The 18,835-nt window shown below is 38.2% G+C and overlaps 1 protein-coding gene across 1 annotated transcript; it reads right to left on the bottom strand.

Annotated features, from left to right (window-relative positions):
• Positions 1-17,012: 17,012 nt before the first annotated feature.
• rprm3 (reprimo, TP53 dependent G2 arrest mediator homolog 3) lies at positions 17,013-18,541 on the bottom strand. The gene has a single exon (XM_017706037.2). It carries the CDS (start codon positions 18,312-18,314, stop codon positions 18,066-18,068), a length of 249 nt encoding a protein of 82 aa, XP_017561526.1. The 5' UTR covers positions 18,315-18,541; the 3' UTR covers positions 17,013-18,065.
• Positions 18,542-18,835: the final 294 nt, after the last annotated feature.

The raw sequence follows: 18,835 nt of genomic DNA, 5'->3' as shown, positions 1-18,835 counted from the left end.
ATCATTCTCTACACTCAGTGCATAAAGCACTTAATTGCCCAGATAATTTATTCTGAGCCATGGGGGTAGAAGAGCTCCTGAAGGTTCTTCAAAGCTCAGCGGAGTTCAGGTTGACAGTGGGTTTGCCTGGTGGCGTGTGTGTCTGTGTTTGGGCAGGGAGGTGGTCTCACTGACCTTTCCAAGCAGCATTTCTTAAGTGCTGTATTATGTCAGTGATTTGAGAATGGAGAATTAAACAGCAGCATCTGTGTAATTTATAGTGCAGTTGTAGCTTAGCAAAAGGCAAAAAAAACCATGAAGTATCTATTTGTATAACATGATGAGTGTAAGATTTCTCTGCTGTTTCACGGCATTAATGCAGGACTTGTGAATGCGAGAGCTGGGAGTTAAATTATACTTTTTTCCCCTTTCTCTCTGCAGTGTTGTCAAAAATGTCAGTGTGTTATTTATGGATTTTAAAGTAACCTTCCCTGTGGTGTTAACTATTTTAGAGGGCCTCTTTACCTTTGGGTTACCATACCATGCACTCATGTTACAAGATGCTTTTCATGTCATTTGAAAAGACCAGCTTTAAAGCTTGTATTTTCACTCACTTGCTCATTAATGTCTTGTGAAAATTCAAATATTTTAAATATTACTTTTGTGTTATACAATACATATTCATCCAACATGTCAATTTGTAGTGCAAATCTGTTTCTCATCCTGTTCTCTGTCAGCATGTGTAGCATATAGCTGATTCCCATGGACAGTCATTTCAAGACATCTCTGTTCTGCACAATACGAACCGGAAAACCTGTTGACAGATGACTGAGCGCATTTCAAAACCTGGAGTTTTCTTTTTGCCTGATTTGACAGAGTATTGGAGTATTTTGACCCAATAAGGATTCTCTAATATCTCACATATATCTCAACAAGAGAGACAGTCATATGCAAAAGTTTGGGAGCCCCTGGACAAATGATATGTTTTGTTTTTTTTTCTAAGTGAAAAGTCAACACGTCCTCTACTTACTGTTTACTTGCTGAGGTTTTTGTTTTGTTTTGAATAGAAAAAAAAAACTTTTTGGATGGTCCACTGTAGATGCTTTGTAGTTACTCAGTCTGTTTTTAGCAAACATTCAACTAAATATCAATAAAATTCAACTGAACTTAAAGTTGATTGTGAAAGATTATATTAAATTTAAACCTAAACCTAACACTAACTTTAACTTTAAACCTAAACCTAAACCTACTCCTAAACCTAACCATAGCCGTAATGTTGATACTCAAGTGACTATCACCAGAAGGTTTGTTAATTGTTTAAATATCTGTAGACCATCTATAGGCGACCATCCCAATAAAGTGCGACCTATTAAATAAACATGAAACCATGTGCAGTTGTGTGTGTAAAGGTTATGGCATGCTTAATATTTCATGTTATATATTATCCAATATTTTAAATTAGCATTAAAAAGTATGTGTTCCCTGTAGAGGATGTGAAAATTCTTTTCACTTGGGTGTCTAAACCTTTCTCCTTTATACAGATCCTTACAGTAAGGATAGAAGATTTGGGAGATAATGTGTATTTTGTGATTTTTCTATCCAATATTCTGATTTATTTAGGTTGTGATTATTTATAAAGTAAACTCAAGGACTGCACTGGTGATGTGCTGAGTAACGATCTATCAAGTATGATTACAAACTTGTCCTCTTCCTACTCTGTAAAAATGGTTTGTTGCTGCAACAACACATTGTAAACGCTCCTTATAACTTTGGCATGAATGGGTGGGGCTAAACAGCTGTAGGCTGGATAAGCATTTTTATGTAAATGTGTTAGTTTTTATGAAATAGGCAATTTTTGAGATATAATTTTTATATACAGGTGGTGTAGACTGAGGAGTGAATGTTCAGTTTTGATTTAATTACATACTAACATTTTTCAAAAAAGCAAAGAAAGTTCAAGAGCTCAGTCCCTCAGCAGACATTTTAGCTGAAGTAGTGTTCTCCTCCAAGCGTGTTGAGCCGTACAGTGACGTTCTGTTTGTGGCAGTTTAAACAGATGCAGTGAGTCCTCACCTGACTCAGATCAGTCCTCCCATTTTCACTTTGTGTGATTGGGGGGGAGTGGGGAGTAAATGAAGAGTAAAAAAATGGGTAACTCGCCAAAACAACTCAAAAACATACTTTAAATGAAACAATGCAAAGCATCCTGTTCCATCTTGAAAAGAATCACGTACTATTATGTGTTTCTCCAAATTAAGTGTTAAGCATTAAAGCAGTGTTTAAAACCACTGTTATAAATTTCTTATTGGTTATTCTAAAGATATTTGGATGCTTTTTCCAAAAAGCACATTTGCCCTCATCCTAGGCAAAACATGGCATGAAAGACAAGAATGTTCTCAAATTGGCCACTTATCTCATATCCCACCCCTAACCTGCCTTCAACAGTTATTATAGCTGCGCAAAGCTTTCATGGGGGGAAAGGATGGAGTCTATTATTGTAATATTCCGCCTCTGGCATAGGCTGTCAATTCCCATTGCAGTCTAGTTATGCAATATTTTGTCTGTTGTACAAATGCCGGGGATGTGCCACGGTGCGGCTGTGCTTCGAATGCCTTTCACTGTCAATCATGTTTTAGAAGCGGTGGGCCGAACAGAAAGAAAGGGAGGGGGGAGGGGTGCATGTCGCTTCCTGTTCCTCGCACACCACTGGAGCCAGGGGACGTCCTGTCCCCCGACTAATGGAAAGGTATTGCAGCTGTTACTCCCAAATGCACTGTTCACAGACGAGGCTCATGGGACAGTTAAAGTTAGGCATTAAGGAGAGTCAGGGGAACGGACAAAGACAGAAAAACACCCAGACATCCCTACAGACTGCAAACTCAAAAACAACTGCATTAAGCAGCTTGAGTTAATTAGGGCAAAGATAAATGCATAAGTCCAGCGGCTGGACAGAGCGGAGCCTCTTGTCTCCTGCCTAGTCATCTCCGATCATATGACAAATGTGATGGGAAGATGTAATTCCATTTAAATCCATGAGCTCTTCAAAGGCACCCCTTTGTTTTGTCACTATGTCAATATGTCCACAGCATTAATGCCACCAGTCACTGTAATTGAATAACATAATGTGTTTTTCCTCTGATATTATTAAAAAGCTATGGGAATGGAAGCTGTGTTGTATCATATTTCTTGGTGGTCATATTTGTCATATGTCAGCACAGACTGTAAGTTAATAAAGCATGATGAAATGCCTTTACCTCCGTTTCCGAATGTCTTTGGTGCCAAAGAAGCTTTACAGCTTCTTCACTGAGAAAAAAGCTCTGAATTCAAACACGCAAACTGTCCTCATTTGAGTGCACCCATGCCGAGGCTTGAGGTCACTGATGCTGGGATGCCCTAACTGACCCTAATGCACACACTCAAGCAATTTGCTATTATGTAACGTTTCTGTCTTAATAATGTTGATGAGACAATCCTCGACAAGAAAATTTAGCCATTAAGTAATTTATTATAAAAGTATAAAAGTGTCTCATAGCAATGATGTGATATCATAAAGTTCTAAATTATAGCAGTATCTCAATTTCAGGGTCTCATAAGTAATTATTAATTATCATTTTTAATCTTTATTAATTGATCCGACTTAATATATCCTAATAAGGTAGAGTCTCATATTTACTATATAATAAAAGTCATAATTGAGTCTTATAGCTGAAATCCTAAGCTTTAACCATCTCTATCTCTTATAGAGATTGCATCTTATTATAAAATACTGTCAATAGTGTCAGATATCTCTAGTATGACATATTATGTCTTAACTGAGTCTTATAAATGAGGTGCTCATTCATAAATAGGTCTCATTATGAGATCTCATTATAATAAAATACTGTCAAAGGTGATGTACTAGGGTCATTCTCCTTTTTGAGTGGGAAACCATGTCACAAAGGTTGCTAAAAAGACGTTTAAAATATTTGGCACAGCTCCAAAGGTCAGTATGTATATTTGCACAATTGGCCTAAGATTGAATAATACTTTTCCCTTGATTTCTCTGATTTGTTTTCTATTGTTTAATATTCACTCTGCATATGTAAAACAGCTCATCACAAAAACAATTTTTGACATTTAAGAAGCCATTTTAATATAAAACAATATTTTTAAGAGGTTTAACTTTGGAATTTATTTAAAACAAATCAATGTCTACTTTTTATATCATTAACATTATGCTACATTTAAAAAAAATATTTTATTTTAAAAATGTATGTGTTGCAGAGATTTTGGTCACTGGTGTTATCAGGAGTCTTATGTTACATTTGAACATAGTATTTTTTTAAACTCTATTAAACTGCTTCTTTGGGTCGAGGCTCACTATATTTAATTAATTTCATTAATAAATGTCTGTGTGTCACCGCTGTTATGTGCTTTAATGGCTGTATAATTAAAATGGTGTCAAAATAAAGCCATATGTCATTTTTATTTTATTATTTTAAATGGTTGCTCAAGGTCACTTGACCACCAATGACCATCAGCCAATTTACAAAACCTTCAGTTTTAACCAGAATGTCACTGGAGTCACAGTCACTGGTGTTACACCATGTTCATATAACACCAGTGACTGTAAAATATGTTTGGAATTAAGGGCTTCTTTTGCATATATAATAATAGGATATGTCAATAAACATATTAAGATTTTTTAGTTTTGGATAGTCATAGCTTAGTCTTATAATTCGGACACTAATTTATAAACAGGAAGTCATAGTTAAGAGAGTATCTTGTTATTATGAGATACTGTCAAATGTGACATAATAGTGCCTCATTATTGTGCAATATTAAGTCTGAATTAATAGGAGATCAACATAGTCTTTTGTTATGAGATACTGTTAATTGTGACATAGTATGTCATTGTTATGAATTAGCTGTTTGTAAAAGGTTGGAAATGAGATCTTGTTACTATGAAATATCAAATGTGACAATAGCATCTCATTTGTTTACTCACTATGTTTACTCGCTATGAGAATCTTCTAATTATGAAGAATTAAATCATAATTATGAGATATTAAATTAACCTTATGAGACAGTAAATCAAATTCTATGAAGTAATTTTGTTTACTTTCTTGTTATCATGACTTGCTAAGTGGCTCATTTTTTCTTTTTAATGTTAAATGATGACTGACTTATAATAGGCCTAAATGTAAAGAAACATTGCAGCACACCGTTTAAATTCATTCAGAGGCTATAAAAATGGTTCCTTGCTGCTTTTGCCTTATACAATCACATCGTCCGCCTGACTGGTGTGTGCGCATCAGTGCTTGACAAAGGTCAAGCATGACAAATCTTTTTTTTTTCCTTCAAAAAGAAATAGATCTAACTGCATTTACTCCTGCTTTGGCAAGGGTCCACGTGACAGTGAGTTTGCCAAACTGTGACCCAGAGCTGCCTCTGAAAGTGGACTGACTTTAGCTGAAAAGAGCTGATTTCAGGAAAAATCTGGAGGAGTGTTTTTCCTATCTCATGATGGCTGCTCCGACTGTATTTTATGTACTTTTGTCCTTTTTTATGGATAACAGTACGGCATGCGTTGCCGGAAACCACGTAATTGACCGTTTGCAAAGTTCTGAGAAAGTCTTTTACTAACAGACTAAAATGTTCAGTAATACAAAAGAAAAAGTAGAAGCACAAAAAAATAGTGTTTGAGAACTTTCAAAACATTTATATAGGCAAATTTAAAACAAATAAAAAATGGAATAAAGTGAAAGAAGTTCGTGTGGAGGAGGTTTTAGCAACAAAAGCTACTCTTCCAGGTGAGTGAATGCTCAAGCTAACGCTAGTCAGAGCACATGTACACAAGAATTGCACATGTACAAGTGCATCTGACTGATTTGTCAACACTGTTATCAGGTAAATTAAGGAAAACTAACTAGTAAGCTAACCAATCTTAGCATTCTGCTGAAGCACCATTTCATGCAAAGCTTTTTCAGCTTTGGGAATGAAATGAAAACTGCTCTACCCTCCAGATGATCAGAATAGCACGAGTGAGGCATAATATGTTTCTCAGTAATGCATTTCCACTATTTTTCAGCCTCTTAACTATGACTAACTTACTGCCAACTGCAATTCTTTGACATTTCCATTATTTGTTAGCTATCAACCTTAAAAACTGAAGAAGCAAACTTAAGATGCCAAATGTGTTTTGCCCACTTGGCTACATTTAGCGTTAAATTGATTGTTTTGCCAAACCAACATGCTTGGAGTCAAAACCCCATGAAAGCTGACTTACACTGTGGAATAACATTCTGTAGAAACCTTATTTGAACAAGTCATGTAAGCTTTAGTGTTTGAAAATGTCTGGGAAGTGTTACAGTAAGTTTACTTCATATCATATTTAGCTCTACATTTGTTGGCCTGCAGGCCTCAAATCTTTCAGTACACTTTAATCTTCTCATGAATATGTGGCTCACAGATTTAGACCACATTTCATTGTTAAAGGAGATTCTCCACTGAAAAGCCGTCTTAGTCCCAGACTAATCTTAATCCATCTTTGGCAAACTGGACCGACCTATTTCAATGTATGATGTCTCAACAGGAGATTGATGATGGAGAATGCTGTGATTAAAGTGAAGAGCTTTGTTCCTGAGAGAGTGAAACAGTAAAGTGAGGCTTTTTTGGGCCACGTCCCCTGCGGCATGTCGGCAGACTCTTGATTTTGTTTAACATCTGTCAGGACTGCATAAAAATACCAATCACTTATGAGACTTCAAGCTGTCAGATATTTTTGCAGTGAGGCAGATTTATTGACACTGGATACTGAGACTATGTTCACTCCCTTCATACATATACACATTTACACATCTACATAATTACACAGGTCTAGGAGGAATCCTGTCCTTTAGGGACAAATAGATGCTCAAAAACACATTCATTCTTTACCTGCTTCACCTACAATCAGTGAGCTTCTGACTTTGGTATTCTTAACTACAACCCCATTTCCAAAAAAGTTGGGACACTGTGCAGAATTACATAAAAATACAATGCAAAGTTATGCAAATCATGTAAACCCTATTTTTAAAGGACAATACCACAAAGACAACAATACACAGTGTCCATGATTTCCAAAAAAAAATTCAAATGTTGATTTGTGGGACCACAGGAAACTTTTCCACTTCGTCTCTATTTTTTTTTTTTAATGAGCTCAGGCCCAGAGAAAGTGGCTGCGTTTCTAGATCTTGTTTATTTGTGGTTTCTTCTTTGCATGGTTTTAACTTGCATTGCATTTGTTTTCACAGACGGTGGTTTTCAGAAGTGTTTCTGAGCCCATACAGTGCTGCCCGAGGGCCCAAAGATCACGGCCAGCAAGTACTGGTTTTTGGCCTTGACTCTTGCATACAGAGATTTCTCCACATTCTTGGAATCTTTTACTATTATTATGTACTGTTGATGCTGAAAAGCAGAAGTTCTTTGCCGTTTTATGTGGAGAAATGTTATTCTTGAATTTTTGCACTGTTTGCTTGTGCAGTCTTTCACAGAGTGGTGAACCCCTCCTCATCTTTACTTCTGAAAGACTCAGCCTGTCTGGGATGCTTTTTAGACCCAATCATGTTATTGACTTGTTGCCAATTAACCTCTAGTTTTTTTTTCGTTTTGTTTTTTTTAATAGCATTACACAACTCTACCAGCCTTTTGTTGACCCCATCCCAATTTTTTGGAACGTGTTGTTGGCATCAAATTCAAAGTGAGCAAATATTTTCAAAAAACAAAAGAATTCTCATTTTCAACATGACTTATATTGTCTTTGTACTATTTTCAATTAAACAGAGGGTTTAAATGACTTGCACATTATTGCATTTGTTTTTATTTAAACTTAGGGAGTATTTCACACAGAACGGTTAGAGTTATAAATATTTGTAATGGGTGGGCAACTGTCAAAACGCTATTGTACTTTGTACTTTGATAACGTTTATGAAAAATAAAATATTTCAACTGTCTAAGTGTGTTTCCTGATGGGAATTGAAGTTGGCCAAAACTAAAGTAGGGGAGAAAATTGGTTTAAAATCATAAATAGATTAATAAATAAATGAATAAACAGACTTAAACAGACAAAAAAAAATCTAACAATTGGTCAAAAATAAATTAAAAAAATTAGATATTAGAGTGAAATCAAATCAGCAACATGTTACTATGCAATGGAGGTTCCTGTGTACATGTTTTCTTCAGTTGACAAAGTCATACTCCACCCACAAATACATACTTTCACAGGACATGTTGGGAAAAATCCATTACAAACCTAAAGACAAATGATGAGAATCTCTGTTCGGCAAAATAAAGAAAAAGATAACTCAAAGACGTTACAAACATTGTATGAAAATGTTTTATATGGGCAGTTTCTTCCACCAAACAAAATGTAGTGCCCTAGTAGAACTATGCATTACAGATATAGCCCTTAAACTCAGCACACAATATCAGGTTCAATACTTTATTAATCTGAATGCTGTTTTGTTCCAGTCAGTCTGTAAAGCATTTCACAGCTTGTTTGCTCTATTATATTCTTTTTGATTTTTGCTAATTCCATTGTTTAGTCGTCCCGTGTCATTATTTAACAATCAGCACTTGGCAGTCGAGGCAGATATAGTTATTGTAAAAAAAAAACAAGTAGCATGGACAGAATGCTTCCTAATTAGATTGCATCATCGCACCTGTTGTATAATTTACAGTGTTGCTCTACAGAGCTGGACTATGTTGTTAAAGCTGAGCAAACCTAATCAGGTTGGAAATGACAACAACAAATCTGCCACATTCAGACAATTAACTCAATTACAAATAATAAAGAGGTTTGCGTAGGTACAGCCTAACGTGGGGCCCAATTTATATGCACTTTTTATGTTGTTATGCAAGGTCAAGCAGCGTGTGCTTCTGGCTATATTATCACATGTCCTAGCCGCGGCCCCCTGCAAACATTGAGAGCAAATTGTCAGGGTTGGAAAATATATTTGTTTCTTACAACATTGAATTATATTGAATTAACTTTGTTTGCACTAATTCAGACTTTTCTAGCAAGTGTTACAATAAATTCCCCGTCATTTTCAGTGGAATTGTAGATGAATGGTAGGTGCTAGAAATAAAGTTCAAGTGTTTGTTTGTCACAGAGATATACATGTTGCTTATATAAAAACATAGTTATTCCAAGAAATAAAATGTGTTTGCTTGTGCCCCGCTCTCTCCTATTTCTGATCTGTCCTAACCAGGGATGGATTACTGACTGGAGCCATGGGGCCAGTACTGTAACGGTGGGGAGCGAGGAGGCAGACACATGTGCTGAGGTAAGCGATGTTTATTATGGGCAAATCCAGGGTCGTGGTCGAGCCAGTCCAGGTTCCAATAATCGATACCGAGAGCAGGGTGGACAGACATAACTAAGAACACCAAAATCCAAAATAGAACAGAACAAGCCAAACAAACAAAAACAACAATTCAAACAAATTGAGGTGGCTCAAAAATGTGCTTAAATATATGTGCAGGAACTAACATGCTATTTCATATTGAGAATTATTTGTTTTGTTTGTTTACATTACACTGAACTACACATAAACAAACTGCACATAAACAAAAGTGATCTGTTGTTTTCTAGCTTGTTTTTTTATCCTGTTATTATTGTGTTATTTTTAGAGTGGGGGGCTGGAGGGGCCTCCAATGATACCTGTGCCCAGGGGCCTTGAGAGACCACCGTCCATACACATGATACATGAACATGACTTGAAATTCATCATACATTCATTAGGCTGAATGAGTTCTTTAAAACTAACCTAGTTGTCATATATGGAGTTTCATGACAAAATTGAGCACAATAATAATAACGTGTTATCATATTGCCCACCCTTTGCTGTCAGTCAGGAGCTCATGAATACTGCAGAATGTTCTCAGCCAGAAGCTGCCTTACTAGGTTCATAAGCTGGGACACTTTTTGTACGAACCTTATCCACTTATTGCGTAACATTTTGTTCTGTTTGGATAGGGACGTCCAAGTGAGTTTACTTTTTGTTGTTACTGTCATGGTAGCATTTATGGTGCAGAGCAGTGTGTGTGTGTGTGTGTGTGTGTGTGTGTGTGTGTTTTGTTTTTCTTCCGCTCTGACATTTCCCCGGTTCTAGTGCCTTTCTGCAGCTCTGTCAGCTCCTAATACCACATCAGTCCTCAGCCCAGCGCTGCTGCCTGACAGCCTCCACCACCGGGAGTGACCTTTTCCTCCATCGCTTTTCCCTCACTCCCTCTTTCTTCACAAGTAAAGTCATCTTTGAATCAATCATTCAACATGGCTCAGTGGGGAAGGCCCAGGTTGTAGCGCAGCGGCGCTCCTAGGAGCATTGTCCCCATTCACTCTCCATCTTGATTATTGTGCTATTCTCAGACAGACAAAAATTCAGCTTCTTTCACGAAACAAGACATTTCTGCCCCCATTGACATTCGATATTTATAGAGCCTATGATATGCAGAGATATGCAGTGGTCCGTGGTGAAAAAGGAGATGCTGGGTTTAAAAGGGGGTGAGGTTAAGCAGCTGCACTTTAATTTACTTTTTAGTGCTGATAAAAAATCCTTTTCATAGATACTCTATGTCCAAAGGTTTCTATACACCTGCAAATCCAGCATTTCTTCTGAAATCAAGGTTATTAATAGGGAGTTTGTCCTTTTTTGCTATAGTAACAACATCTACTCTTCTGTGAAGGCTTAACACAAGAAGTCAAAACATTGCTATGAGGATTTGATTGCATTCAGCCACAAGAGCATTAGTGAGATCAAGTACTGATGCTGGACCAAAAGTACCGGATGGAGCTCCATCACTTCAGAGAACACTGCTTCACAGCCCAGTGGTGGGGGGCTTTACATCCCTTTTGCTGGGCATAGTGTCTTCAGGCTCAGCTGCTCCAAAGCATCTCATTCCACTATGAAGATTATACATTTTCTGTGAGCACAACTGAACACTTGTGTCAGCAGCCAGTGTACCTTAAAGGAATATTTTGGCATAATTCAGTCACAGAGATGTAAACAAAGTCATTTAAAGTGGTTTGAAGTAAAATGGATCAACCTTGATTTCACAAAGCTATTCCTTTGTTCACTTTAAGTGTTGAACAGCCACAACTTAACCACATTAAGATCATCTCAAAAAGTGTCTCTGTATTCACATTATAGCTCTAAATAGTATTCCTAAATATATTTATGCAAAAGTAATTTGATAACATACTTGTTACACATGTTGTTTGTATTGTGTAACAAGTAGCAAATTCATGCCATATTTATGTCACCTCATAATGACCCTCCACTGGGGGAGCCCCGAAGACCACCATTCGAACCCTGATGACATGGACCAAACCTCACGGCTGAGCCACCCAAATCCCCAGGAGACTTTTCTGTAATGAAAGCTTGGATAAACCTGGATCATGTTGTTCAGGGCGATTATAATCCAGATTGACTACAGTACAGTGCTGTACTACAGTCTGTATGACATATGGAAGTCCATTGTAAAGCTTACAGAGTTTTGTGGAAATACTTATAGGCTACTGCAATTACATTGATGATGAGGCTATAGCCATGTACATGCATATGGATTGCTGTTCATAGTTTGGTTGACCCAGGATTTAGGTCAGTCATATATAGCTTGAGGCTCTAATCTCTAATTTGGATTATTGTTCTTTGCCTTCTCTTACATATATCTCCACCACCATCTGTTTTAGTCTCTGATTACAGGCCAGGCCTTTGGCACGTTTTTCACTCATCACATGCAAAGCCATTAATGGCTTAGCATGCCAAGCATGTGGCCCAACCTCGCATGACAGGCATCTGCGATGAGTTACGACAAATGTTTCCGAAATATTTTCAGCAATTATATAACCTCATACAGTGTGCATTTGAGCGGATAACAGTAAAATTCTTCTTTGGGTCAAATAGGATTGTTCTGTCCAGGGAAATCGTAGGGGAAGCTCTTTAAAGCTAGATGTACCGTAGGATACTACACTGTGCCATATTAAAGCCACTTTTGGTTGCCTTGAGAACCGTGTTTGAAAAAGGATTTGTGATTAACCTTTTGCAGGTTTGAAGAGCTTGCAGTGTAAAGATTCTAGACCACTTTACAGGTTCTCCCTTCATCCTTTACATCATGGATGCTCAATCCTGGTCCTGGACGATCTACCACTCTGGAGAGTTCAGAGCACACCTGGCTCTCATATTCAGATGCTCCTGAAGGACTTCATTACTTGGATCAGGTGTATTCATTAGAGGTGGAACTAAGCTGTGCAGGGTGGTAGAGCTCCAGATCCAAAACTAAACTTTTAAAAGGTTCTTTATGGTCCACTGAATATTTTTGGAGGGGATCAAAAGTGATTTCTCTAAAGCAGTGGATGAACTGTTAGAGGCAGTGTGTTAACTGCACTGGGGAGAGACAGAATAGAAGTAAAATCCTATTATTATTCATAATGCATCTCGTCCATGGTAACCATTTTTATCACAACCTGCAACATGACATATTCATTTTTCATAAGTCTAAAATCTTAAATAACGTAAATATTTAGGTTAACATTAGCAGCTAGTGAATGGAGTGTCAGGCTTTGAGTGCTTCAGCTTGTTTCAGTCATAACAATGTAAGCAAGCAAAGTCCTTCCATCCATCCATTTTCCAAGCCGCTTCTCCGTCAGGGTCGCGGGGGGGAGCTGGAGCCTATCCCAGCAGTCTTCGGGCGGAAGGCAGGATACACCCTGGACAGGTCGCCAGTCCATCGCAGGGCAGACACACAGACACAGACAGTCACTCACACACTCACACCTAGGGACAATTTAGCACACCCAATTGGCCTGACTGCATGTCTTTGGACTGTGGGAGGAAACCGGAGAACCCGGAGGAAACCCACGCAGACACGGGGAGAACATACAAAGAGGACCACACAGAGAGGACCCCGGTCACCCGGCCGGGGAATCGAACCCAGGCCCTCCTTGCTGTGAGGCGACAGCGCTACCCACCACGCCACCGTGCCGCCCAAGCAAGCAAAGTAATTTTTTAAATATTAAATGAATCATCAGAGGATCACATGAAGCTACAGCCATCCATTGCATGGATTCCAAGACTGTGCAATTGGTCTCTCTCTCTGGGTGGGCAGGATGGCCCGTCTCCCTTTATAACTCAGCGTGATGCTAGCTAACCTGGGCATCTGTTAGCTGACATAACACAGTGTAAAAATGGCTAATCAATTCAGCCTGAATAGTGCAGTAAGAAGTATATTAAGTATATTAATAATAGTCTTATTCATCCTAATTAAATACTTTGAATGAACAATTCTTTCAGTCAAATTAATTTTCTGAGTTGAATGAAACTACAGTACTGTGTGAAAGTTTTAGACATCTATGCAAATTTTTAAACAGTTTACCTCAGCAGTGAGTTTATCACAATATACATTAGAATAAAGTCACGTTCATAATTCAAATAAGCATAAAAACAATAAAAACAGTTTCTTGGGTCCATATTTTTCCTTGACACCTTCACAGCCACCACAGAGACTTGTTAATATCATCAATTACATCATGAGCACAGTTTAATGAAGCACTGATTGGTCAAACCAGGAGTTGCTTTTTAACTACATATAATACTGGGCTTCCTCGAGGAGAGGTTAGAAAATGGTTAAACAAACACACTAACATCCATAATTTGGGATGCCCTATGGGGGCAGTCGTGGGCTAGAGGATAGGGCACTGGTCCTGTGACCAGAAGGTTACCAGTTCGATCCTCACTGCCACCAGTCCATGACTGAGGTGCTCAAGCAAGACACCTAACCCCCAATTGCTCCCCGTGCGCCATGGATAGGGCTGCCCACCACTCCAGGCAAGTGTGCTCACTGCCCATAATGTGTGTGTTCACTAGTGTGTATGTGGTGTTTCATTTCATGGATAGGTTAAATGCAGAGGTGAAATTTCCCCATTTGTGGGATTAAAAAGTGTCACTTAAATTTATTATATATATTTAACACTTTTCTCAGCAAATAAACAAATACTACACAAATAAATATATTTTGAAAATGTTTCTTGGGTGCCTAAGACTTTCACACGGTACTGCAGTTACTCCTCAGTTGCTCCTCACACTGATAGTATCATATGATTGGGGGAGATCCAGCTAGCGGGTGGAGATAACTAAATTAGGGAGAACATTTTTTGGCACCTTTTTTTAAAAAGGGCAAGGCTTTATTACAACTGTGATGATAAGTATCTCTGTTAGTGTTTTGGCACTTTTAATATTTTATGTTTTATTTTTTGAATATGTTAAACTGAGCAAGTAAACGGCAACTGGGTAGTAAAATTACATTAGCAAGAGAACATAATTTGGCCATAAGTGTTTTATGACTGTATAATCATACCATAAAAATGGCTCATCAAACCAACTTAGAAATTATTGCATGTAGAAACAAGCACTTTAACTAGTTTTATTAAACTAAAAAAATTACATTGATTGAAAGAATCCTTAATTTGAAGTATTTTTTTAGGTTGATCTGATGAGCCATGTTTTTTTATAGTGCATTGCCTTTACTAAAGGACCCTTTAAAAGGCCCACTTTGTAAGGGTGTAAGCAATTATGTCCACCAACTGTGTCACAACTCATCCTTTCGTTTCTAAGTGGACTGCAGAGGTTACTGCTTACTTTTACATATCTGTAATATGACCCACAGGTAGTTCAGCCGTTCTCCTTAGACCCACCAGGAGAATGAATCATAGGAACAATTTGAGCATAAAGTTGCCCTCTCGTTCCACATGAGGCTTATGTAATGAAACAAGAAGGGCCTCTCGTTTAGATGATCTGTCCCTCAGAGAACTGATGTGAAAAGAGTTCTGCACACATCATAAGGCAGTTATAAGCAAGATGTGTATCAACAAACTACATGTAGACTTTTAAATATTCCAAAAGTAGTAAACATTATTATGACACTCTTTTTATTCACAATTCATTTCTCAGTGCAGTTCAGTAAAATTAAGTAATAATTGAGAGGCTTTTCTTGCACTAATCAGCAGCTTTAAGTGGAATTTTTCAGTTGAAAAAACATGGTTATTGATCGAGCCGCATTCAAATCTTTAAAACAACACTTGGACAACACAAAAAGAGTTCCGCATAAAACCGAAAAAAAAAAAACATTTTAGAACTATATAGATCCATTTTTTAAGTGCTTAGAAATGTATGTAAGATGTTAACAGTTAAAAGATTCTTTAATTTTTCATGCTTTTATGTATCACCATTGCTTTTACGAAGGCCAGTTTAACCCTTTTTAAGGGCAAAGGACACAAAGTTTCAGGAGAAAATATTGAAGAAAGAAACTGATGACTTCTAGATTAGTTTTCAATTTCGTATTATGCTTTTGTTGGACTGGATGGATTTGGTAGAACCAGAAAAAGTGACCATTTTCAGTGTAATGTGGGACCAACTGCTCACAGACATCTGTAACTATCAATGATCTCAAAATTAATGATAGATAGAGCAGTATTCATTGGTCTCTACAGAGACATTCAGGGTGCCAGTTGAGGAAAAGTCATGAACACTATTATTCTATTGTAAACCTGGTATATTGTTGCTGTCAGAACAAAACTTTGTATCTCCATTTTTTGTCATTTTGAATTTTATTTTACATAATTCTGCTGTTTAAAAGCTGCTGTTTACACTATGTTGAAATGTCCCGATGAACAGATCACCAGAACTGGTCCAAAACCGGTGGTGAATAAAACCTTGTTACATTAACTTCCATTGTAAGTTAAGAATGTTTTCTCCTTCTCCAGTAAAGTTTTGTTATAACACATTCTGTTGTGTTATAAATGTTCTTCTCAAGTGAGGTCCAGTCTTTAGTTGCCAGATCAGTGTTAAAAATCCTCCCCAAGGTGGGCAATATGAGAATATATATCTTATTTTTTTGCTAAATTATATCACATTATGCTTTTCTGAGCGTATCATGGATAGCTTCTACTTAAAGAGCACTGGCTTCATTTTTCACTACAAAGAGAACATAATTAGTCTGGAACAGCAAAGTAAGAATTTCATTGTACAGTGCAACTGCCTGTTCTGCTGTGCACATGACAATAAAACTCTTGAATCTTGGTTAAATGGATTTAGTGTCGCGCAGTGTGTGAAGCACTGCAATGCAACTCAAATATGACACCACTTTTTGTCTGCTCCTAATAAACCTCAGAAAAAAAGAAATATTGTAATACTTCTCATCTAACAAGAGAAAATGTCTCAAAGTAAGCTGATAATTTATTTTTGCAATATTGCCCACCCCTCCACCCCAGTCCCAATGATTGACTGCTCTGCAAAGACAAAAAGAATCCACTGAATTTACATCACTGCATCATTTCCATATAAAACATTACATCAACACAATTATTGCCAAAAGTAAGTAAAGTAAGAGACGCAATTGTGTTGATGACTTTAATTTCCATGTGGAGATTGACTGATGTTCAAACCCAAGAACCCATTTTTCTGGTGTATTAGCAACTGTCCTCACCTTTACGCTCTTAAATATAAAGGTGCTGACAATGCACAAAAACTCTTCAAACATATGTATCTTCAATGGTTCTTTAGTAAAAAGAATGGTTCTATTTAGAACCGTGAGTTCTACATAGTACCATTTCATGCCTAAATGGTTCTTTGCATGGTGAAGTGGTGCTTCATGTTGATAGAGAATGTGTTGTATATGGTTCTTTATAGCACCAAAAAGGGTTCTGCTATTGTTAATATGTCAAGCTTGTAACAGCAGAAGAACCCTTTTTGGTGCTATGTAGAACCATGAGTGTGAAAAACTTTTTAAAGTTCAAAGAACCAGCATATAACATTCCAGGATGAAAACTTTCTGTTATGTGAAGGTTCTTCAACTTGTGAGGTGGGCGATATGGAAGAAATATAATATTGTGATACTTCAAGAGGTTTTCATGATAAATGGTGAGTAATGATATTTATTTTTCCAGTCATCTGATTGGTTGGAGCAGAGAAAAAAAGAGCAAGTAGTGCTACATTTTAAAGAAATGTCAACACCTGTGAACACATTGACTTTTATTTGGCAGATTGCGTTGCACTAAATCCAGTTAAGGTCTAACGTTGCTCTCTTTATAATGAAACATGCAGTTGGTCACTGTACGTTCACAGAGCCCTGCTGGTGACATCCTGTATAATCAAAAATAATGTGTGGCCATGACTTTGTAAGGTGTGGGAATGAAATAATTAAGCCATGACCACAGCGTAATGAGGCATGATCTCATTCCCGCGCCTCACTAAGTCATGACCACGACTTCAATATCTTGTTCCCATGCCTTACTAAGCTGTGGCCATGCCATATTAACATGTGGTTACAAGATCTTCAAAGTGCATGGCCACAACTTAGTAAGGCATGGGAACGAGATCCTAATGCATGGCCACAACTTAGTAAGGTGTGAGAATGAGATCATTAAACCTTGACCACACCTTAATAGGGCTCAATCTCATTCCACACCTAAGTTATGATTGCAACTTAAATATCTTGCTCCCACGCCTTACAAAGTTGCAGCCATGCATTAAGATCTCGTTCCCACATGTTAATACAGCATAGCCACGTGTTATTTTTACATGGGATATCACTAGCATGGCTCTGTATTGTATACTGCATATGCATAATGTATTGTATCGTGCTAATTTATCATGATAACGATATATACAGTCATATCGCCCAGCCCTTCTTTAAACGTGTAAAAGTTTCTTCACAGCCATCTCATTTGCAAAAATGGTTCTTTGGGGAACCAAAAGTGTTCATGTTCTATGTCCTCTTGACACCCTCATTTTGAAGAGTTTACTTCACTGATTTCACTACAAGAACGTCTATATTCATCGCTGTTTATTAAAAAACATCACTAGTACTTCAGCATGCATTTGGTATTTTGGCAGTCCTGAAACAGGGATGACGCTAAAGCTCAACAAGTCTATGTCCATGTCCTCCCTCACCTCCTCCTCCTCCTTCTCATCCTCCTCCTCAGGGCTCAGAGAGAAGAAAAGTTCAGCTCTTCTCCATTTTTCAGGTCCGTGAATCATCCTAAGCGCTAAAAGTCCTCCTGGATCTCCTCACGCCGCGATCATCATGATCTCCGCTTCTTTGGAGGGTCTCCGGTCGTCGGTCAGCAGGTTCATCATGCTCTCGGACTTGATGAGCAGGTTGCAGCCGAGGAAGAAGACGCCGAAGATGACGGTCAGAGAGAGCACGCAGAGCACGGCGATCTGCACGAGGCGCCCGAGGAACTGCTCGCGCTCGTCCGCCAAGGGCACGCGAGATCCCGCCATGGCTGGAGCCAGCAGTCCGTGAGACACGTTCATGCCTTAAGCTGGGAAAATGAGTTAAGCCCCTTTACCGCGAGATCCCCCCAGACTTCTCCAACTTCTGGTTCGCCTCTAAGCGCACTGGAGCTCTGGCGCGTGCATGATCAAAGATGGATTGGAAGTTCCGGCCGTTGGGTGTTTGGTTAAAAGGTGTGAGGTGGTCCTTCAGCTGGAGAGTTTCGGTCCTTCTGTCATTAAAGCTGCGGTCGTAGTGGCTTTAGTGAACGAGATGTTGGGAAACTGCGCCTGAGTGGCGCGGAGAGGCGGGAGCCAATCAGAGAGCGACATGAGAGGCGCGCTCTCTGGTCAGTTAGCTTAACTGTATAATAACCCAGCAGGGTTATTAGGTTCATCATAAGCCTTGTATTGGTAACACTTTCATGGAAGTGTCATCACTATTTCTACTGGAGCTACACTACACGTCCAAAAGTCTGTAGACGCCTGTTCAGTGGTATTCATTGGAAGTTTGGCCTCTCTTTGCTACTGTAACAGTCTCTACTGTACTCGGCTTTTACACT

Source organism: Pygocentrus nattereri, chromosome 9 (genome assembly GCF_015220715.1).
Source record: "Pygocentrus nattereri isolate fPygNat1 chromosome 9, fPygNat1.pri, whole genome shotgun sequence".
NCBI lineage: Eukaryota > Metazoa > Chordata > Actinopteri > Characiformes > Serrasalmidae > Pygocentrus > Pygocentrus nattereri.
This window is presented reverse-complemented; position numbering and strand designations above follow the sequence as displayed.

What these genes read in the sequence shown, in the direction of transcription:
- rprm3 (XM_017706037.2), bottom strand. Translation starts at nt 18,314, where the DNA reads ATGAACGTGTCTCACGGACTGCTGGCTCCAGCCATGGCGGGATCTCGC.